A 23,515-nucleotide genomic window follows, 5' to 3' on the forward strand; every position below is an offset into this window, starting at 1 on the left:
TCCCCTCCCCAAAAAAATCACCAGTAACAACAGAAGTACTCATGCTTTTAGAACGGAAACATCTTAAAATTGGAACAATGCATATTTATGACGATACATTGCAGTTAAAAACTTTCTAACCTGGCTCTATTAAAGATGTGAAAAATAGGGGCGCCTCGGTGGTTCAATTGGTTGAGTGTCCAACTTCGGCTCAGGTCATGATCTTGCAGTTTGTGAGTTCGAGCCCCGTGTCAGGCTCTGTGCTGACAGCTCAGAGCCTGGAGCCTGCTTTGGATTCTGCGTCTCCCTCTCTTTGCCCCTCCCCTACTCATGCTCTCTCTCTCTCAAAAATAAACATTTTAAAAAACTTTTTATAAAAAAAAAAAAAAGATGTTAAAAATAGAATGGCTGTAAGTTTAAGGATGACAAAGTCAAACATATAGCACCCACTGACAACTTTTAGGAGCTCACAAACTGACCACTCTGTAATACTTCACAACTTCACAACTATTCCTGGAGACTCTATTTTGTAATGAACAGTAAAATAGTTCAGAAAATAAGAACCATCTCTTAAAAGGCAAAAAGATATGTATTTTGTGTGCTTATTCAGAAGATCCAATTTCCTGAGCTGAAAATCCCCACCAAAACTAAGATCAGTCTTTTCTGAGTCAAACAACTTTTCATTTCTTCAAAACCAGGGTTGATTGGGAAGACAAGTGACAAAAATTACAACAGCTGCGAGGCAGCATGTTCCACAACATGGGACAAAATAGACACGAAATGACAAACCCCTAAATAGACTGGGTCCTTATCAAAGAACTAATCAGGCTTGAGCCACCAACACGATCCCACATTACCACCCTAAAAATTCAAGTGCCCACCGTTAGAGAACTTAATTTGGACATTTACTGAGTAAATTTGTTATCCCTATCCCAAAGCTATCCTGCTGGGGTACAGTCGCTCATTCTGGCAAAATGGGGAACAGGGCTTGTGTGTGGTCAACTCAAGCTTAACCAATCATCTTGCTGTTAAGCTTAGACATAAAGAACAGGACTTGGGCACTTTCAGAAAACACCTCTGGACTTTTAAAAATGGTACCAAAGCCAGAGGCTCCAAAAGCATCATCAAAAGTCAAAAATTAAGGGGCGTCTGGGTGGCTCAGTTGGTTAAACATCCAACTCCTGATTCCGGCTCAGGTCACTATCTCATAGTTTGTGAGATCGAGTCCCATGTCAGGCTCTATGCTGATGGTGTGGAGCCTGCCTGGGATTCTCTCTCCGTCTCTCTCTGCCCCTCCCCAGCTTGCTCGTGCTCTCTCTGTCAAAAAATAAACAAAAAAATTTTTTAAAACAAAGTCACAAATGAAGAGCCTTTAAATCTCCTTACCAGATGGCTTGCTATGAACTAAACACCAGGGTCAGAAGAACACAATAAACCATTTAAGGCCAAAGTCACCACCCAGGCTGTCCCAGACAACCCATTCACAGCACCTGCTTTTGTCCAAAAGTGTGACTCCGTCCAGGACTTTGACTACTCAGAGATACCCCCAAAATGTGGCTTGTCAAACCTGCCTGTCCATCAGAATCACCCAGGGAGGTGCTTTTGGAAAACAGAAAAAAACACATTCATCAAAAAAAAAATTTTTTTTGAGTGCCTGCTGTGTGTCAGGCACTATTCTAGATATAAGGAAAACAGCAGAGACTAAAACAGACAAAAGTCCTTTGCCTTCATGGAGCTGGAATTCTAGAGGAATGAAAAATAGCGAACATTAAGCAGTATGAAAGGGTAAAGTAGGTTTCATTCTCACCCCAACCGGTTATTCAGGGAGCTTGTTAAAACTCCCAGTGACCATGGGTGAGGTCCAGAAACCTGCATTTTTAAGGAGCCACCGGGGTGGCTGACGCAGCCAGCCCAGCACTGTACTGAGACCCAATGCTGAGGAAGTTGTGGAGACAACGTGGCTCCCTGCGTCAAGCGGATGAAAAGTTTCTACAAGCAAGAGGTGCCCTTGATACAGCCAACACTCCTGCTGCTTGACGTTTTTTTCAATGACTACCTACAGCCTTTCTGACCATCACGACGAGATCACCAGCAACAAAGAGCCGGAAGGTAACCAGTCCGTCAGCACAGAGGCAATAATCCTCCACGGATGGATGAGACATGTGCCTGCCCGCAACGACCAGCTGCAGGTCACCCAAATGGCACTCACCAAGGCATGGTAATCAAAGGCTGGGGCGACGGGAGGAGGAAAAGGGCCCATAGGGAAACAGCCCTAAACAATGCGGCAGCCCTGCAGATGGCAGAGAAAGCACAGCAGCTGACAAACAAGCCTGGCTTGGAGCTATCACAGACTTGCTCTTTTAAAGCAAAGACATTCAGGCCAACAGAGACAAACCCTTCTAATGGCAGCAGCTGCAGATACTAATTAAAGGGCAAATCTTACATGTGTTCGGTTTGGAAGGAGTAGAGGCCTCTCTGTTGGTGTTTGCAGCTACACCCCAAGTACAGGGATAGCAAGGGAGAGCAATGCCCATCAGTTGTGTGGCATTTGAAACAAAGGACAAGAGTGTGTGTGTGTGTGTGTGTGTGTGTGTGTGTGTGTGTGTATGCGCACGTGCACATGAATGCACATACATGCACACCTGCATGCGCTCATATCCATATGTGGGGAAGGGGTGAGTATTTAATAGTCCTTGTACCCTATTCCAATTTGCACAGGGTGTCATTAGAAGCATGCTGTGCTGGCCACCCTTTCAGCAACGTGCCCTTGAAATGCTTGCACTACAATCAGCCTGCCTGAAAGTGCCACGGAAATGTAACAATGGTGTTGGCATCGTTATCTGCCCTGTGGACTGTCCCTGATCTTTGGCATCTGGGAGGAAGGAAGGGATTCTCAAAGCAGAGTGGTCCCTGGCAGGGACTCTAAATTATTCTTCATGAAAGGCAAGGTCACCGAGAGAAAAAGAGAGAAGACCCTTTTTTTTTTTTTTTTTTTTTCAGAAAATAGGAATCCCAGCCTGATTCATCCATCTATTCAGAAAAATCCTCATTGAGCACTGAATCATCCAGAGTCTTGGCAAGAAACAGACTGCACACTCAAACTAGGTAACTGAGGACATGAATTAATGAAGCACCCTGCACTGGTGAAGAACCCTGGGGCTAGTTAAGAGCTGGGGAGTAGGTACCACTTGTCAACCTGAAAGAGCAAAGAGCAAGGGACAGGATCTGAGAAACTTCACCATTGTTGAAGGAGCAAAAGGAGGAAGAAGTAGCCAGAAATTAACTGTAACTATAGCCGTAGGACCATGGTTCTCCAAGTGGGGACTCCAGACTAGCAGCGGCATCACCTGGCACCTGGTTGCAAATTCTTGGGCCCCATCTTCGATCTACTAAGCCAGAAACTGGGACCATGGCACAAGGCAAACTGGGACAATGGAACAAAATTGTGACGACTAAGACTTTAAATGCATTCACTTGAAATATGCCTCGAAAGACCAGGACATGAAACAACTATTTTGAAGGCACAAAGAACCCCTCCAAGGCCATAACGTACTCAGCAACTGAATTGGGGTCAATAAAAGGTATTAATATCTCATTTCACCAATGAGAACATTGAAGCCGAAAAGGCCAATGACTCCAGAGAGACCAACCAAGGAAGAGTAATAAAACAAGAACCTATATTCTAAGTAACAGCTTCCTTCCGACGGGCAGCCAGCTTCCAAACCCAGGCTTCTGAAACAGCAACATGAGAACATGCTGGTGAGTTTTGAGACATGCCTGAAAACTGGATAATCTTTTCTGAGAGATCAAAACAGCACATGTCTCACTGTCAAAACTATCATAAGCTGCCACATTTTACGAAAATAAACAATGAAGTTGTATTTGTTAACTCTCTCCAGACTCCCAGTGTCAGCAGAGGCTAGAGCCCAACACCCACAGGCCACAGGGGTCACTGTCTAAAAACAGCCAACCTCCAAACTGTCCCTACAAAGGAAGGAAATACCACCTGTGCAATTGCTTCGGTGCAAAGCGAGACAATGTAAAGAACTAATCCCAAGCAGGACTTCAGAACCGGGGACGGAACAGAAGTGCTTTGGGATGTGACAGTGTAACATAATGGGTAAAAGTATGGGAGGTGGATCTAGGGGGCCCGGCTTCAAAACCCAGATCTCTTATTGCCTACAAAAGTAGGTGTTTTAACCTCTGTGGCAGACTACAACTGGTCCCCCAAATCCATTCTTCCCGAAGCTGGAGAATGGCCATGCCACTAGACGGTATAGATGTAAGGTCATATGATCAAGTTCTAGTCAATAAAACAGGAAAGGAAATGATGTGCCCCACTTCCATATCTTTCTAAGTAAAAGGAATTTGCTTGTTCTGTCCTCTACTCCTTTCTCCTACCAGCCAGGTGAAATGAGAATATGAAATACCCAACTTCAACCACATCAAAGAGGACAACATCCTAAGGGATGAGGAGCCACAAGATGGAAGGAACCCGGGTCCCTGGATTATCACATACAACAGAGCTGCTCCGTCAGTTCGGACTGTATTCTGGTAACTTTTTGTTACAGTAGCTTAGTCTATACCTTAACTAATACATCCTATGTGCAATTGGGGGAGAAAAAATTGGAATGAACAGAGGGAAGTCAATGTGAGGCCACTGTAAGGAAAGAAGATTCATGGATCGGTTGTGACTCAGAGCAAGGGCAGCCTGAAGACACATGGCATGAAAAACATCAATACAAAGCCAGCAAGCTTTAAGAATCTCACAAAGGGTTTAGATGCAACAATACTACAAGTGGTGAGTTGCAAAACAATGGTTTCTTTGTAAAGACCAGCTCCTTCCTGGAAGGACACTGGTGAAGGCATCTGTTATACAGAATTGAACAGATTTCATCATGAACCAGATCAACAAAGCGCTGTTTCCATGGGCTGCCTGCCAGAACACAGAACTAGCCTTGTTATATAGAACCAGACATTAATACAATGGACTTCATTGAAATTTTCTATACGCCAGAAAATGGCAAGCCACATTCATTGGTATGTAACGACAAATAAATTTTTAACCATCAAATTTCAAAAGGATCCAGGTTCAATTTCCCTGCACTGCACTCCAAATTTTGAAAATCCCACTGGATCTAACTTGAATTACATACTTTAGAGAATAAAACTCCTACTACTACTGTGTGATTTCCATAACACAGTAAGTAAATCTGTATGTAAATCAATTTCTATGAAATTAATCAGACATTCGTTGAATAAACGCATCTTAAGCATTTACTTGGGGAAGCACCACAGGAAGCAAGGGAAACAGAATCCCTCCATTAGTGGAGAGAGGTGTAGCCTGGTAGGGTAGCCCAACACCCACTCATGAAGAGGACACACAGGGTGTTATGAGTATGCAGCCAGAAGGGCAACCCTCCCGGAAGAAGAGAGGCCAGGATGAGTTTCTGGAAGAAGTGATACCTGGCCCAAGTCCAGAAGGAGAAATAGGAGTTAGCCTGGGAAACAGGGAAAGAGGGAACAGCGTGGAGAAAGGTCAGAGGCCAGATCAAAGAACCAAAGGAAGGTCAGGATGAATGTAAAGTAAAAACAAAGAAATGGTAAGCAACAAGCCTAGAGGTATATATGAAAAAGGCCTTGGAAACCACATGGAAGAGTCTGGACTTTATCCAGAGGGCAGCAGGGAGTCTTAAAGGGTTTTAACAGTGGGATGACTTGGCTGCAGTGTGTAGAAGACCTGGGGGAAGGGCAAGACAGATGGCAGGGAGAACACTTAGGAGGTTACTGCAGTAATGCAGGCAAAAAAAGATGGCAGCCGGAACTCACCCAGTCGAAGCAAGAATGGAGAGAGGAGACAGCTTTGAGAAATATATAGGTCACCGATTCTTACTTGTTTTATTCACTGATTTCTAAATGTATCTTCAATTAAACTGCATTTGCATTACAAGTGAACGTTCAACTGCCAGGGAGCTTAGGATAATTTATGTTTCCCCAAACTTCAAAGGTTTGGTGATCTATAAGTGGTCAATAGATACAATGGAATTTTGGTACTTCACGATACCAATATAGATCTATGGTCCCCTTATCTTGTGGCAGAATGTATTTCCAGATGCAGAAATGTTCAGATTTTAGAAAAGTAAAATGGTGCATATACTTTGTGTTATGTAACACCCTAGGGTATGGCTTGAGATATCACCCTGTAATCAAATGCAATCAAAATCACAATTTTTTGGCAAAATTACAAATAGTCATACTAAAGGGAATGAAGAAGAGATTCAGGTCAGGTTTTGCTGCCAAATAAGTAACTAAGGAACTTGAGGTTATTCAGAGCTCTGGGCATTTCAGAATTGCAGATAAAGAATGGGGGATCTATAATCATATCTTAGTTCCAATGCTGAGTTTGGATATTTATAAGAAAACTGTACCCTTAGCAAGCATTTTACTCCAAATTACCAACATACTTGAGAAGAGAATGCAGACAAGGAAATAATTACAAGATCCCATCAGCAATACCCAACTGAGCTATGAAAGAAGGGTGTAAAAATGTCATTGCAGCCAGGTATCAATGTGCTGAGGCAACTAGAACTCCAGGAGACAGGTGTTTTGAGATCATTCCCCTCTTGTAAGATGGCGGCTAGAAAACCTGGAAAGATGGTCATTAAGCTAGGAATGCTAATGCCAGGGGCAACATCCAGATGGAAGCCCCACAGACAAAAGGTCCAAAAAAAGGAAGCCCCCTGCCACTGGGAGGTCTCTTAGCAGAGGAGAGGCTGATATTCCCAGACCATAAGGCATTCCAGTTAGGCTGTGCCCAAGAGGAAGTCCACAGCAGTTAATTACACCATTAAAAAGAAAAAGGGAAGGTCTACCACTAGGACAAAGTCAATTGGTAGGGATAAAAATGGTGGCACCAAAGAGGTTAAAATTTTTGAAATGACCAGGTATTACCCTCTTGAAGATGCACTTTGAAAAGTGTTGAGCCATGAAAACAAAAATAGAAACAAAACTACTAGTCAACACAAAGGAAACTACGAGCTGGTATCACTCCCAGGGCCCCTCTGGTCATCCTCATTGGCCACCCGAATACAAGCAATGTCAACCACCAGCTGTCATCACTGTTACATAGAACACTTAGAATTTGTCATCACCTCTACCATGTGGTTAGTGCAAGGTCAATCTCCTAATGCATTTGTATATAAACATTCTTGCTCAGAAGGCTAGGTGGGGCTGGGGAGGAGGTGTGGGGGGTACTTCTTTACCACCAATAGGTTCTCAACTAATAGGAAACCAAATAAAGTGCTTATTACAGGTCAGAAATAAAGGCAATAAAGTCCCCCAAAACTATCCAGTGGAAGTTTAAGATAAATTGGAATCCAACCCTCTCTTACCCTTTCCTCTTACATGAGCCTCTATAAGAGTTTCTCTCCATTCAAGGTAATAGTATGATAGTCTTGTTTTAAGGGCTTAATCAGGAACAAAAATTGTTTCCGGGATAAATTTTTTTACTTTAGGAATCTAAGCCCCCAAGAACCTAAACAAGGCTCCAGAATTAATTTTAGTATTGTGAAAGTTATGCTACACGTACATCAGAAATACTATGGCATTGTTCAAAAGAACAAGGCAGATCTGTATGTACTGACATGGAAAAATGTCGGGGGTAAATTGCTGAAAGGCAAAAAGCAAGCTGAAGAAAAGAGTAGAAAGTAATATACAAGTTTCATAAAACAAACTATATACATGTGTTATAAATACAGACATGGAAATATTTTTTCCATGAGGGTCAGGAAGAATATACATAACCAATAATAGGTTCCCCTAGGGAAAGGCATTAGAAAGAAAGGTAGAGAACTTTCCCTATTTCATACAGTTCTGCAGTGTTTGCATCTTCTTCAAATAACTGTGCATTATCTCAATTTTTAAAAATTAAAAAATTTAAATGATGTTCACTAGACTTAGTGGTTGATCATTTCGCAGTATATACAAATACTGAATCATTACACTGTACACCTGAAGCTAATGTAATGTTGTATGTCAATTATGTCTCAAAAAAAAAAAATTAAAGCAAGAGTCTATTAAAGGTAGTATCAGACTATTTCCAAATAAATGATTTCTCATTATTGCCCTTTAAGCCACAGCTACAATACTCAACAACAAATGGGGCTGTTTCTAAATGGGATAGCCCTTCATCTTCAGGACAAGGAGAACAGGGAGACACCTTAAAGTCAGGACAGCAACTCAACAGACCATATGGACAAGAAACACATCCAATTCTATGTCTATGATATCTGAGTATCAGCATTGGACTAATTCCAGAGAGATGGATGAAAAGACTCACCAGATAAAGGTTATTTTTGTCCTGAAAGGCGTACTGTAACTGGGGAATCCAAGGGCTTGTGCTCTGAGATAATATGTTCCGTTCTTCCTCAAAAAATGAAACCTAGGGGGAAAAGAAACCCTTTAGACAATTATAATATAAAGAACAAAGTGTTGGGGGAGGGGTGAATGTCCCAACCTCTCTCTTTAAGCCTAAACTGATGTCTCTAGTTTAAGAAAAGAAAAACCATCCCTTAGCCCAGCACTCCACAAATTTCATTCATTCGTCTACTTTGCTCATGATTTTTGCCAGATCTGTGTATTATCTGTCCAATTATTTACTTTTGTCCTTAAAGCAACTCACTTCTTTTGAATCTAAATATCTCCCTCTTTTTCTTCTTCACCTTCTCTCCCTGAATAATTCAGTCCTAAATCCATTAGGTGGAACAGAACAAGGTAAGCATCCATAACAGGTAGTAGGGAGAGTGGGACACAGTGGCCCAGAACAGGGTGCCAGGCCCAAGCAGGGTGAGGAGGGCGGCAACTCTGTGTGGGGTCGGGGGAGGGGGGGGAGGGGGAGGAAGGCAGTCCAATATCAGGTATCAAGGGCCCAAATAGGGTGAGGAAGGCATCCACATGCAGCGATAGCCTGGAACGGGGCATCTAAGCCTACCAATGAGAAGAGTGGCAGCAAAGACAGTAGACTGGATACACACAGATGCATAAAATAAGCTAAAATATTATGGGTGATATCAGAGAAGGGAGCTACAAACACAGAAAGGGTGAACACTAGAATACACTCAGGGAAGTTGGACTGGACCTGGACGTGTTGGTATGAACACATGGTTTTTCAATATACAGAGATGGAGAAATAGAGAAATAAATGTGTGTGTATGTGCGTGCGTGTGCGTGCGCGCACGCAAGTAGCTATATTAAATACCTGAATTTCTATTCTCTAGCTCTGCTCACTGAAAGGGATCTGGAAGCAGTGACACTCCAACAGCAATAAGGACACCTAGTACCCGGATCTTGGTTTCTAAATACCATTTTACACTAAAAGGAACACGCACCCTTTGAGAAAGGTCTGATTGCAAGGGTGGGCAGGCAAGGTAAAAGCACAAGAGCTTTAACATCTTGCACCAGAAAGCAAGACAGTAACTCAAAGATGGGGATGCGTCAAAAGACACAGAAATCAACCTGAAGAGATTCTCATGGCCCAGCTTAGAGGACGATTTGAGTATAAAAATACATAATGACAGGAATGGCTTCTAATTCATTGACTTAAACAGGAACATGCAAGTCCATACAGCTATAAATTAAGAACCTGAAAGTTTTATGAGGATCGGGTATTTCCACAGTCTGAAAGCACCTCCCTACAGAATACTCATGTAATGACGAAGAAAAGGGTGACCCTACAGTGGAGAAGCACGGCCGATACCTAAGTAAACATCGACATGAATGTGACAAACTGAAATGGGGTCACCCGGTGGGACTCGATGAGAAGAATAGAGCATCTTGTCTGTGATATTCTTGCCAAAGATCTATAACCTGAATGAACCTGAGCAACATTAAACATATCTGTATGTTTACAAAATAACTGGCCTGTAGTCTTCAGAATGGCCAAGGTCATGAGAGTCCAGGGAAAACTGAGAAGCTGGTCCAGACTGAAAAAGACTAAAAAGACAGGACAACTAAATGTTATGTGTGATCCTGAGCTTGACCCTTTTGCTCTAAAAGACCATGAAACAGTTGGTGGACCATGAACGGGGTCTTAGGATTAGATGGCAGTAATGTAGCATTGTGTCTTTTCCAATAGTGATGGCTGTATTGTGGTTCACAGGAGAGCGTCCTTCTTATAGGAAATGCACACTGAAGTATTTGGAGGTAACAGGGCACCACTGGCAACATGTTTTCAAATGGCTCAGGAAGAAAAAAGTTGTTCATAGTTTGTGATAGTTTTACATGTCAACTTAGCTCGGCTATAGCACCCAGCTAATCTTAAGCATTGCTGTGAAGATATTTTGTAGATATGGTTAACAAGTCAACATCTACAATCAGTTGACTTTAGTAAAGGAGATGATCCTTCCTGGGTGGGTCTCCGCCAATCATATGAAAGAACAAAAGTGAGGCCTCCCTGATAAAGAAGAAATTCTGCCTCAAGTTTGCATTATCAGTTCTTGTGCAAGAGTTTCCAGCTTATTGGCCTCCCCTACAGATTTCAGACTTTACAGTCCTTACAATTGGGTAAGTCATCCATACACGTGTATGTATGGATATTCAATGTGTAGATGTATATATATTTAATGTGCATATTTTTATATATTATAGAATCCTGGCTGATACACTGTGCTTGCAACTTTTCTATAAATCTGTGACTATTTCAAAATAAAAATTATTTAACTTTAGGGGCACCTGGGTAGCTCAGTTAAGCGTCCGACTCTTGGTTTTGGCACAGGTCATGGTCTCATAGTTCGTGAGATCAAGCCCTACATCGGGCTCTGTGCTGACAGAATGCAGCCTGTTTCATTCTCTCTCTCCCTCGCTCTCTGCCCCTCTCCCGCTCTTGCTCTCTCAAAATAAATAAAACTTCAAAAAAGTAGTAATAATTTAACTTTAAATATGCCTTCTTCCATTTATTTTAACATCTATAAAACTCCCAGGTTTTAACACGCTAGTTAATATTAGACTACTAAACACCTCAAAATAGTTTTGTCCATGTACTACCTAAAATCATCTGGCATACCACCAGTGCTATATGGAACACATTCCGGAAACAACCCAACTTCTGTAATCTCCTGCACCTGATCTGTGGTCCTTCTTTCCTGGCACATAAAAGGTGTTCAGTGAAGGTTGGCTGGACTGAGAAGCCTACATCTTCATTTGCTCACCATTGGCTCCTCATCTGACCCCTGAAGCCCCCATTAAAATAAACAGTCTCAGGTGCCTGGGTGGCTCAGTCAGTTAAGCATCTGACTTTGGCTCAGGTGATGATCTCACGGTTCGTGAGTTCGAGCCCCCCATCAGACTCTGTGCTGACAGCCCAGAGCTTGCTTCAGATTCTGTATCTCCTTCTCTCTGCCCCTCCCCCACTTGCACTCTCTCTAAAAAATAAACATTAAAAAAAATTTTTATTTTTTTTAAATAAAATAAATGGTCTCTGAGGACTCTTCTGGTTCTCACAGAGCCCTGAACAGGTGTGCTGGCCTCTCCTAGGTGATAGGTCTTGCTTACAGGATGTCGCCTCTCTCTACCTCCTTCTCTGGCATTTCCTTTCATTCACACCCTGTGCTGGTTTTTCTCTTCTCATGCCCTTAAATTATGAAGCCTTGCCATGGCTCAATTAAAGACTCTTCTTTTATTCACCCTCTTAAGGAATGGTTGGGTAGCTTTTATTAGTTCCTGGATGTGTATTATTTTTAAAATCCCCCAGCCCACACCTCACACAGGGTCATCGTGAGTCATTCACCGGAAGGAAGGCACCCTATCTGCACATCTCTGTCGCTTGCCTGCAGTGCAGTATATTAGATTGTTTTCTTTTTACATGCACTACTTCCCACCTAAAACAGAAGCGTTGCAAGGTCAGGGCTACACTTCAGGCCTCCCCTCAAGGACCCAGGAGCACACCACACACAACAGGTGCTCAGTAAGTTTGTACCGAGGATAGGTGGCTGCTTAGATACTGGGAGGTTAAGTGAACACCTCCCATTCCTCCCTTCCAAATGATCGGCAACGTCCTGTCATTTCTCCTTCCTGTGAAGTAGCTCACATTTCACTGATAAACACAAGCTACATCATTCTCAGACTCTGACAAGCAGCTTCCTGCCCTCCCCTGCTTCTTTGACTGGAGGCCACGCAAAGCCACTGAGTCCTCAGACTCTGATCCCAACCTCCTCCTTCCAAAAGTGTAAATGATCCCCAGCTGCCTCTCAAAGTGAGCTGCCATTCCAAACAGTTCTTGGGGGAATGAGGAGTTAACATTTAATAGGTACAGAGTTTCTGTTTGGGAGGATGAGAAAATTCTAGAAATAGTGGCTATGGTTGCACAACATTGGTAAATGCACCTAAGGCCAGTGAATTGTACCCTAAGAAGGATTAAAACAACCCTAATTAAATAATTAAATAATTAAATAATTAATTACAACCCTAATTAAATAATTACAACCCTAATTTTAGGGGCACCTGGGTGGCTCAGTCAGTTCAGTGCCCAACTTTGGTTCCGCTCATGATCTCATGACTCAGGAGTTTGATCCCCGCATCTGTGCTGACAGCTCAGAGCCTGGAGCCGGCTTCAGATTCTGTGTCTCCCTCTCTCTCTGCCCTTCCCCCACTTGCGCTCTCTCTCTCTCTCTCTCTCAAAAATAAAAAAAAAAATTAAAAAAAAATTTTAAACAGTAAATTTTATGTTATGTATATTTTGCCACAATAAAAAAAGGTTCATCAGATTTCCCACCAATTACCCTCTCCCCACCCAAATGTCTCATTTCTCCCCATTTCCTAGTCCCACCTGTTCTAAACCACTAAGGAAACACACACACACACACACACACACACACACACACACACACACACACACATCTGTACAGCATTCTAGTACTCAAACCTCCAGAACGTCACACATACACTTCCACCTGCCACACTCCTGTCACGTCTCTCCGCCCAGAACCTGCATTCGCTCTCAGCAGTGTGAACCTCCCCTAACCGTCCCTGGCTCACTCACATCTCTCCTCACTCCCCAGCTGGTGAATTTGCTAACTGCTCTCCCTTCTGTGATGTTTAGCGGCTAAGCGCCTGCTTTATACATTTGCATTTTTTCTCCACTTTCCAAAGTTGTTTTTAAAACCCTGCAACTAACGGCCATGGAGCTTCAATTCCTTTCACGGGCTTCCCACGGAGCCGGGTACATTATCAGACACATGATGTGTGCTCGGACGTCTGTAACTAATAAATTGCTCTGAACGCCAAGGCTGATGGCAGTCTCTCTAGAAACTCGGCAAATGAATCGATATGTCTGGAGCAGCAGCCTTGTTTAAAAGAAAGAAAAACACCATGACCATAAAAAAGAAGTTCTTACCTGCTCTCAAACAAGCAACACTCTCGCCACAGGACAATTTTATTTAATTTCTTCAAAGGCCTGTTTTAAAATCAAACACATATGCCCACAACACAAGTATAGAAAATGTGCACACAACCATATGCTGCCTGACTAACCCCACAATGTGCACATGTCGAAACTGCCAGCTGACGGTCATAAAGGGTCATCTTAAATTCATTAGTTAAAAGGCCACGTTGATTCTGAATAAAATACAACTATAGAAACACAATAAAGCAATCGCGGGAAACTTGTGAGCCCTCAAAATGAGTCAGTATCAGTTCAAGAAAAGCTGAGAACGGGAGAGCTCTTTCTGCAACTGTAATTAACCAAAGAGTCGCCGAGGAAATCTTGCTCAATCCCAGATGTCAATTCAGCAGATGATTGCCTCTGCAGTGAACATCCTGGTACAGGAAGGGGAAAGGGTGTGGTGTGAAAATGCTCCTACCTGCTCTTGGGCCAACAAGGCCGTCTTCTTCATGACCTTCATGGCATAGACGTCGCCAGTTGCTCGCTCTCTTACCACCTGCACTTCAGCAAAGTGACCACAGCCCACGAGACTTCGGACTTCAAAGTCTTTTGCTGAAGGCTGGAGCTCCTGTAACTCAGCGATGGTGTCGGAATCTGCAAGAGATGTAAGAGTTACTCCCAGGTGAGTGAAGCACTTTCCAATACACGCATCTTTATGAAAGCACAAAAAAAAAAAAAGAAAGAAAGAAAGGAAAAAAAGCGTTCCTATGTGTTCCCTCGCTGTCAAAAGACATTTTAGTCACTTTCCCATCCGTCATGAATAATTATAAAATCAGCACAAAAGTGTTTTTATATGTTAAGTTTAAAATTAAGGGCTCCAGAAATTCCAAAGCAGTTTCCATGGTAGCTACGATTTGAATCCTGTAGACTCAGAAAATAGGAGGAGAACACAAATCAGGCTTTTCTTCTTCCTCTCTGAAGGCCACAGGGCAGCGTTTGGTCAAACACGCTTATCAGCATTTAGACTGGTTCATAATGTGACGTAAGCAACACGATTCCCAACTCAGTCGACTTTAGAGCTGACCTCCCGCTTATCCCATTCTAGTGCTACTGCGCAGTGTTATCCCACAAACCCATCTCTTTCGGATTGTCAGTAATACCTCCTTTCCCTTAATATGGAGCAGTGCTACCAAAAAGAAAAAGAAAATGGAGCCCTGGACATTTGCTCTGCAGCACTGACAGGTCACACACCTGGAAGGGTTTGCAACTATCTGTTTCTTTGCCTATGGTCGTACTCCTTTTTCAAGTGCAATCTCTCAGTGAGTATCTTAGTCTGCTCAGGCTGCTGTAACAAAATACCATAGATGAGGTGGCTTAAACAACAGGCATTTATCTCTTACGGTTCTGGAGGCTGGGAAGTCCAAGATCAAAGTGCTGGCAGACCGAGTTCCTAGTGGGAACCCACTTCCTGGCTTACAGACAGCCATCTTCTCACTATATCCTCACAAGATGGAGAGAGACAGAACCCTCGTCTCTCTTTTTCTTCTTCTAAGGACAACAATTCCATCACAGAGGCCCCACCTTCATGACTTCATCATCATATGAATTTGCAGGGGGACACAAACATTCAGTCCATAACAGGTGGAGATCCTGAATGTATGAAGTATGGATTAAATGGATGGCAGATTTGGAATCTACAGTGTATTTACTGACACTCTAAGAACAGTAAGCTGGGACATCACTGGATATGCAATGACTCTCTAAGGATCTGAAAGAGGGAAGTGGAACAGCTGTAGCTGACTAAAAAATTCAATCCTGCACATTACAGAGAAGCTGCATCAAATATAGGGGTTATGCTCCAAAGGAAGACAAGAGGAACACGGAATCAAAATTATTCTGGAGAATCCCTCAGAAAGGTGCCATGATGAGACCAAGAGCCTCTTGATATCCCAGACAGACACTGAAGTCCTCCAGGCATTAGAGCAGGTTGCCCTTTCCATGGTTGGGCACCAAATAAACTTGGGAGCTACATTCTAGAGCTATGCTCGGCAAGTTATTCACACAATAGGAGGAAATTAATCCAACAAGGGGAAAAGTCATTTCATTACCTATAGTCATTGAGCAGAATATTGATAAATTAGCCAATACAATTTTAATTGGTATCCACCTCCTTTCTTTGTTGTGTGGGTGGAGTCACATTCACTTGGATCAAAGGTACACATGATGAACTCCACTGCACTGAGTGCCTTCCCACCTGTCTCTTCAGCCAGTCATCCTGAAAGCATTTCCCTTTGGTCCCTGGAGGAATCAGGCAAGCGTGGTCGGCACATCCGAATAAATTCATCATAACCATTGCGAAAAATAAATCTGGAGCACCTTTGTGGAGAATTCATGCAGAAGCAAGACTGAACGCTGCACAATATCTTCCTTCTGCCCTGCCATCCCTGTGCCAAGCCCTGTCTCTCTTCCCTGCCATTTTTCCAAGTTTCTTTCAGATCAAGTATTTGAGTTTTGAATTACAATTCGCCAAATACGCTGGCTTGCAACTTCCTGGGTTGAACCTGATTTTATTACTGCTTGCGCATGAAGCCAGCCTCTCCCAATTCTCTGTTAGGCCTTGGGTCCCTAAGTTGCTTACTGCATTTGTCCAACTCAACTCTGGATCCATCGCTGTAACCACCAGGCATTTCAGTCACACAAGTAAATAAACCGCTATAGATAGAACCACAAGGATACTCAGAATTCTGAGAAACCTTACCAAATTTTAGGTCTTTTTCCAAAGGCTTTGAATTATTAAGGTGAATGATTGAGATACTAAACTCAAGTCTATGACTATTAAAAAAAAAAAAAAAAAGACGATTCACAATTTCCCTCCATGCCAGCAGCTTCTGAGATTCCAAAACCACATCACACTTCAGCCCTGCACACTGTTAGTTACAGCATTTAAGTACCGAATGTTGAGGTGGAAATGAAGACCCAAAGCATGGTAATGAAAAGGCAGTCAAAGCGTGACCTTGTCAGATAAACATTTGGACCCAGGGGCAAAAGCCAATACAGCACAGTGTATCGCTTCCTTTTCTGAAACTCAGTCATTCAACATTTCAATTTCTAGGAATTTGTCCTTCACAGAAACGTTAGCAGATGTGCTCGAAATAGACAGGAAGATATTCATCATGAGCACTGCCTGTAACAGAAAAATAATCAGAAATGACCTAAAGGTCCATCAGCAGGGAAGTGGAATCGACCTAAAAGTCCCACCCACATAAAACCATATTAGGCACATGAGGTAGCTCAATCTCCACTAGAATATATTACATATTCTTTAAGGGCAGGAATTTTTGTCAGTGCTGATCACTACTGTGAACACAGTACCTAAAACGGAACCTGGCACACAGCAAGTGCTCCATAAATATTTGTTGAGTAAATATAATGCTAAGTGAGCAAAGCTAGTAGCAAAATATTACATACCTATGATCCACTTTGTGTAAAATTAAACAAAAGTAATGTTAGAACATACACGCAAAGGGTTGATAACTGCTTGTTGACTGGTACGCATGAGCTCATTACATTATTCTCTTTACCTTAAGACCCACTTCAAAATGTCCATAATAAATATTTTATAAGGACAAAAAAAATTGCAACACTATGCACCAAACTGTTAACAGCAGTTATATTAGATAAGATTTTGAGGGATATTCTCTCATTTTGACCTTTTATTTATTTTTATTTTTAATTTATTAGACAGAGAAAAAGGAAGAGAGTGCAAGAGTAGGGGAGAGGGGCGGGGTGGGGGGGAGAGGGAGAGGGAGAAGGAGAGAGAGGGAGAGGGAGAGGGAGAGGGAGAGGGAGAGGGAGAGGGAGAGGGAGAGGGAGAGGGAGAGGGAGAGGGAGAGGGAGAGAGAGAGAAAGAGAATCCCAAGCAGGTTCCAAGCTCAGCCCAATGTAGGGCTCGATCCCACGACCCTGGATGGTGACCTGAGCCAAAATCAAGAGCTCATATAATTAAATAAACATGGGGTGCTTTGATGGCTCAGCCAGTTAGAGCTGTTTATTTATTTTTTTTTATCATTTGGACCTTTTATATATTTAACTTTGTATTATGTTTAGAATTGGAAAAAAATTTCTTATAGTTATAACTCACCCATACATACTACAGTTGTTAACATACAGAAGCTTTTGCCTACAGTAAATGTAGCTGAAAGAGTATAGGATTAAAGCTACCATCAAACCACCAAGAATAGTCCAATGTCAACAATTATCAACACTTTGTTATTCATGTTTTATTTTTTTAAGTTTATACACACGCACACACAAGCGGGGGAGGGGCAGAGAGAGAGAGAGTGAGAGAGAGAGAGAATCCCAAGCAGGCTCCACACTGCCAGGGCAGAGCCTGACACAGGACTCAAGCCCACGAACCGTGAGATCATGACCTGAGCCGAAGTGAGACACCCAACCGAGCCACCCAGGAACCCCCTATTCATGTTTTAATATCAGTTTATTTTTTACACAAATTCTACAATACAATACTTACAATTTTGCCCCTTAACTTTGTTCACTCGGCAATACAATCATTCGACCAATATTCACTGAACATCTATCATGTGCCAGACACTGTTTTAGGCACTGGGAATAGAACAGTAATTAAGAAACAAAAATCTCTTGGGGCGCCTGGGTGGCGCAGTCGGTTAAGCGTCCGACTTCAGCCAGGTCACGATCTCGCGGTCCGTGAGTTCGAGCCCCGCATCGGGCTCTGTGCTGACGGCTCGGAGCCTGGAGCCTGTTTCCGATTCTGTGTCTCCCTCTCTCTCTGCCCCTCCCCCGTTCATGCTCTGTCTCTCTCTGTCCCAAAAATAAATAAACGTTGAAAAAAAAAAATTTAAAGAAACAAAAATCTCTTCCCTGGGTTCCCAGATGTGGGTTCCCTGTCCTACTTTGGCTCCCGCTAGGGATACCACTTCAGGGCCATACCCGCTGTCTCATTTCCTCCAACGGTCTCCATGCAGTAGCATGGAGTAGCAACAGTCTCTTATGCAGTAGCAACTTTTGGGCCCTTCTACCCATGTAAGAACACTTAGATTCCAAAACAGAAACTTAAAAAGAGGTTGGGGGGGGGGGGGGAGGGGCAGGGGAACCAGACATACTAATGTAATCACCCTTTTCCAATCACAGCCTCTCAGCCGTACTCTCCAGGAAGCCTCTTCAAAAATATGAAACAGTTCCTTGCAAGAGAATTCTATTAGAAAAATCTACATTTCGCTAAGCCTAAGCCCCCTGATTACTGAATGAGTCTAGAAGATCCACTACTTTAAAGTAACCAGAGGGCAGACTCAAGACTAATGAAGGAGCCGGTAGATGGCTTGATAAATTAGTCTGTCTCATAATTTCCCTTCCCCTCCCACTCCCTATTTGAGGATTTAAATATTCAAGAAAATAAGGTGGGAGTTTATTCAAATAAATATGGAATAATGAATAGTACCCAAGTACATTTCAAAGTTAAAGACCTACAATATATTAAATATACATGGAGGCTGCTGGCTACCATTACTGGGTAACATTTATTATCTCCTGTGTGCCAGGCAACGTAAGCCTAATCTGTGCACTAACTCATTCAAGCCCCACACAGCCTTATTGGATATGCATTTTCCCCATTTTGCAGATAAGGAAACAGAAAAGACAAGTAGACATATACTAATTTTATCTACTCAAAACTCTCAGCTCCTTTGGGCACTTCCACATCCCCTATTCCATGAGACCCTGGTAACTGCAGTGCCCTGAACCCCTAGGCACCCAGATGAGGCCCATAACACTTGACATCCTGGCCCGGCCCCTGGTCACAGGGTAGACAGATGACCCAGAACAGAACCAGTTAAAATCTTTCCTGGGGATCCTATTAATATAGAGAGTGGAAAATAAATATTGCATAAGGTGTGGTAACCATCTCCAAAGATGGTGCCAACGAATCATACACACACCTCCTAGAACTCACGCCCTTATGCCTAGACTCCCTGGCACATGGAATCTGGGCAGCCCCACGACTCACTTCAAACAAGACAATGCAGCGAAAGAGATCTTATGTCCCTTCCACACCTAAGCCCTAAGAAGTCCCGGCAGTTTCCACCTTGGTGCTTTTGAAAGCCCTGAGCTACCATGTAAGAAGTCGACATCTCTACTAGAGAGACCATGTAGATCAGAGGTCAGCAAGCTTTTCTTTAAGGGCCAGAGAATAAATATTGAAGGCTCTGTAAGCCATATGGTCTCAGTCACCACTATTCAAAGGCCTTGTAGTGTGACAGCAGCCACAGGCAGTACGTGAACAAATGGGCCTGGCCAACACCTTCCAATAAAACTTGCTTTACAAAACAGGGATCCCAGGCTGTAGTTGGCTAACCCTTGATGGAGAGACCACACAGGGAAGCCACTTGGAGAGCAAGAGGCCTGGAGACTTCACAGAGACAGGGAAAGGCCCCGTCATCCCAGAGTCCCAGCCGAGTCCAGCCTTCTAGGCAACATACCAGACACTGTGCAGGCCATCTTGGACTTTCTAGACGAGGAGAGTCCTGGGTGCCTGCAATCTTAGCCCAAGTCACATGGAGTGGAAACATCCTCAACCCACAGATTCATGAGGGGTAATACAACGATTATAGTTTCAGACCACTATAGTTCAAGGTGCATGGTTACACAGCAAAGTTGCATAAGGGAGGGTTTCTCAAACTCGGCACTACTGAAATTTTGGGCCAGATAATTCTATGCTATTCTGTCATTGCAGGAAGGTCAGCATTATCTCTGGCTTCACCCACTAGATGCCAGGAGCACCCTTCCCTGCAAGTTGTGACAACCGAAAATGTCTCCCAAACATTGCCAAGTGTCTGAGGTGGGGGGGTAGGGGGTGCAAAACCACCACTGGCCAAAAAACACTGATGTAAAGTAATAAAATACAAAACTGGGACACCAGCAGCCCACTCGCCCACATTGAGGAAGACACGAACAGGGTGTGGCCAAGGCCGATTTATGACTTTCATAGGCCCTAGGTACATCTGCCTTCATCAGCCTCTTCCTCCATTTAAAAAAAAAAAAAAAAAAAAAAAATTATGGGGCGCCTGAGTGGCTCAGTTGGTTAAGCCTCCAACTTCGGCTCAGGTCATGATCTCACTGTTTGTGGGTTCGAGCCCCGCATCAGGCTCTGTGCTGACAGCTTGGAGCCTGGAGCCTGCTTCGGATTCTGTGTCTCCCTCTCTCTCTCTGCCCCTCCCTTGCTCACGCTCACTCACTCTCTCTCTCTCTCAAAAATAAATAAACATTAAAAAAAGTCAAAAATTATATTTTATGATACCACTGACAAAAGGATAAATATAACCCAAAATCACTATAATTATTTTGTTCATAGTTTTCTTGTTTCAAACTAAATTTAAATTAAGTTAATGAAAATAAGTGCAATTTATTAAAATTAAATACTGTGCCTGCTATGCCTGCAGGATTATCAGCCCTGAGTGGGGATAAGGATGGAGCCAGTGGGGTGCCTGGGTGGCTCCGTCGGTTAAGCGTCCGACTTCAGCTCGGGTCATGATCTCGCAGTTTGTGAGTTCGAGCCCCACATCGGGCTCTGTGCTGAAAGGTCGGAGTCTGGAGCCTGCTTCGGATTCTGTGTCTCCCTCTCTCTGACCCTCCCCCATCCATGCTCTGTCTCTGTCTCAAAAATAAATAAAAATTAAAAAAAAAAAAAAAAAAAAGGATGGAGCCAGAGGACTAACTCACGTACCTGGATCCAGCCATGCCTAAAGTTTGACCCATCCCTGGATGGGCTTCATGAGCTCAGTTTCGTGAGCCATAAATTCACTTTTTTGGCCTAAGCTAGTTTGAGTTGAGTTTCTGTCACTTGCAACCAGGAGACCTGACTTACCTGTTCTCCCAAATGCAACAGGTGGAAACTGACCTTAAAACTGAGTCTGCCTTCCTCAGAGCAGAGTTCCTACTCACTACCACCAACCACTAACTCATTCTGCCTCGGGCATTTTTGCAGTTTTCTCTCCCAGAACACTTTTCCAGAAAAACCTCTCCAAACTTACATTTGCGGACAAAGTTGCTCACGTGCTTAATCTTCATCAGAGCAGGCTGACTGCATTCTTCAAAGAGAACGAAGAGGGCATCTAATATCCCTTCTCGGGAAAGAGGAGACATCTGCTGTTGAGTCAGAAAGGGTGGTTTCCCCTAAAAACAGCAAACAGCAGATGGAGACACTGTCAATAATGAAAAGCTTTGATCAATAACATCCACACAGAGTAAATTACAAGCCACCAACTCTAACTGCTCACGACACACGCTAACAGCACAATTCTGTGGCTTCATTCTTTAAAGCGACATCAATGGAGAGTCATTAAGTTATCACTTGTACAATTCCATTATTGTGGGCTTCTTTCACCAGTGCCTGGGAAGAAAACCTTCACGAGCGTGCCATTAGTAAGAAAAGGCCCTTCCTTCTTAACAGTCTGAGGCTCACGGGAACATTTACTCCGGACCCTGCTGGTTCTGACGTGTTTCCATGTCTCTACAATAGGACACAATGATTGCTACATCTTTCAAGTGCGCCCAGAGGTTTGCTAATATAACTGCAGCTTCTTTAATTTACTTGAACAATCTAAAGTAGTGTGAACGAAGTGCCCACACTGAAGCTGAATTTATTCATGACCTAGACCAACAGTTCCAAACTGGCAGACTGTATCTAGCCCACAGATATGTTTTGTTTGGCCTGCGGCATTTATTTATATATTTTTTTAAGTTTATTTCATTTTTGAGAGAGACAGAGTGTGAGCAGGGGAGGGGCAGAAAGAGAGGGAGACACAGAATCCAAAGCAGGCTCCAGGCTCTGACCTGTCAGCACAGAGTCAGACTCAGAGCTCGAACTCACGAACCTCAAGATCATGACCTGAGCCAACAGTCATGATCAGACGCTTAACCAACTGAGCCACCCAGGGACCCCAGGCCTGCAGCACTTAAATTTGAATTTTCTGCCACTATTGAAAAATCAGGAAATTCCATTCAAAAGAAAGGGTGGGATTTGAGGGTTCTCCTAAAATACTGGAGGACTGGGCAACATCATCCCACATTCCCGTCTAGTGATGCTGAGCTGTGGTTGAGTGATGCTGCCCCTCCGTAGTGAATGTGTTCAGCAGTTCACTGCAGACCTCACTGCCAGTCTTCCATCTGGCCCATGTGACTCACTTATACTCACTTCCTGGCCTCTAGGGACATGAGTTTGCAACCTCTGGTCTAGAGCAAAGATTTCCATGGGCCAAGCTATGGATTGTGTGGGGTCTCTCTGCCAAGATGGCCACCAACAGGCCCTCTAACTCTGTAGGTGCTGCCGCCACTCCCATCAAGAGCCAGAGTCTATTTCTCCTCCCCTTGAATCTGTACTTTCTCTGTGACTTGCTTTAAGCAACAGAAGGTGACACAAGTGACACTGTGCCAGTTCTGGGCAGAGTTCTAAAGGAGGCTAGCACCGTCTGCTTTTCTCTTTGGGGAAGCCAGTCACCATGTAAAAAAGCTTAGACCAGACGGGGGTCAGCAAACTATGGCCCATAGGCCAATCTGGCCCACTGCCTGTTTTTATAAATAAAGTTTTATTGGAACACAGCCACACCCATTCATTTACATACTGTGGCTGCTTTTGTGCTACAGTGGCAGAGTTGAATAGTTGGAGCCACTCCCAAAGCCTAGAATATTTATTATTTACAGAAGAAAGTTACCAGCCCTGGGTTAGACTACTGAATAATGAAGGACTTCATAGAGAAGTCAGCTAGAGGAAAAGTCAGATGCCCCAGTCAGCAGTCAGCACCCAGATGTTCCAGTCCCAGCCAAGCTCCCAACATAATATGGCCCCTTGAGTGACCCCAGCTGACATCACAGGGTAGAACAGAACTGCCTCGTTGAATCCAAATAACCCACAGAATCAGAAGAAAAATAAATCATTGCTGCTTTAAACTTTGTGGGGGCGCCTGGGTGGCGCAGTCGGTTAAGCGTCCGACTTCAGCCAGGTCACGATCTCGCGGTCCGGGAGTTCGAGCCCCGCGTCAGGCTCTGGGCTGATGGCTCAGAGCCTGGAGCCTGTTTCCGATTCTGTTGTCTCCCTCTCTCTCTGCCCCTCCCCCGTTCATGCTCTGTCTC

The 23,515-nt window shown here is 43.6% G+C and overlaps 1 protein-coding gene across 17 annotated transcripts in view; it reads right to left on the reverse strand.

The window, feature by feature from the left end:
* CIT (citron rho-interacting serine/threonine kinase) overlaps positions 1 to 23,515 on the reverse strand; it is a 163,366-nt gene that overhangs the window by 134,219 nt on the left and 5,632 nt on the right. For all 17 annotated transcript variants that reach the window (XM_019814616.2, XM_019814611.2, XM_019814610.2 and 14 more), the window contains exons 3-5: positions 21,418 to 21,559; positions 13,833 to 14,008; positions 8,318 to 8,419 (exon numbers count right to left, since the gene is read on the reverse strand). In XM_019814616.2, the coding sequence (XP_019670175.1) occupies positions 8,318 to 8,419; positions 13,833 to 14,008; positions 21,418 to 21,559 (420 nt within the window). The remainder of the gene's footprint in view (positions 1 to 8,317; positions 8,420 to 13,832; positions 14,009 to 21,417; positions 21,560 to 23,515) is intronic.

The sequence above is a fragment of the Felis catus genome, chromosome D3, assembly GCF_018350175.1.
Source record: "Felis catus isolate Fca126 chromosome D3, F.catus_Fca126_mat1.0, whole genome shotgun sequence".
In the NCBI taxonomy this organism is placed as follows: Eukaryota; Metazoa; Chordata; class Mammalia; order Carnivora; family Felidae; genus Felis; species Felis catus.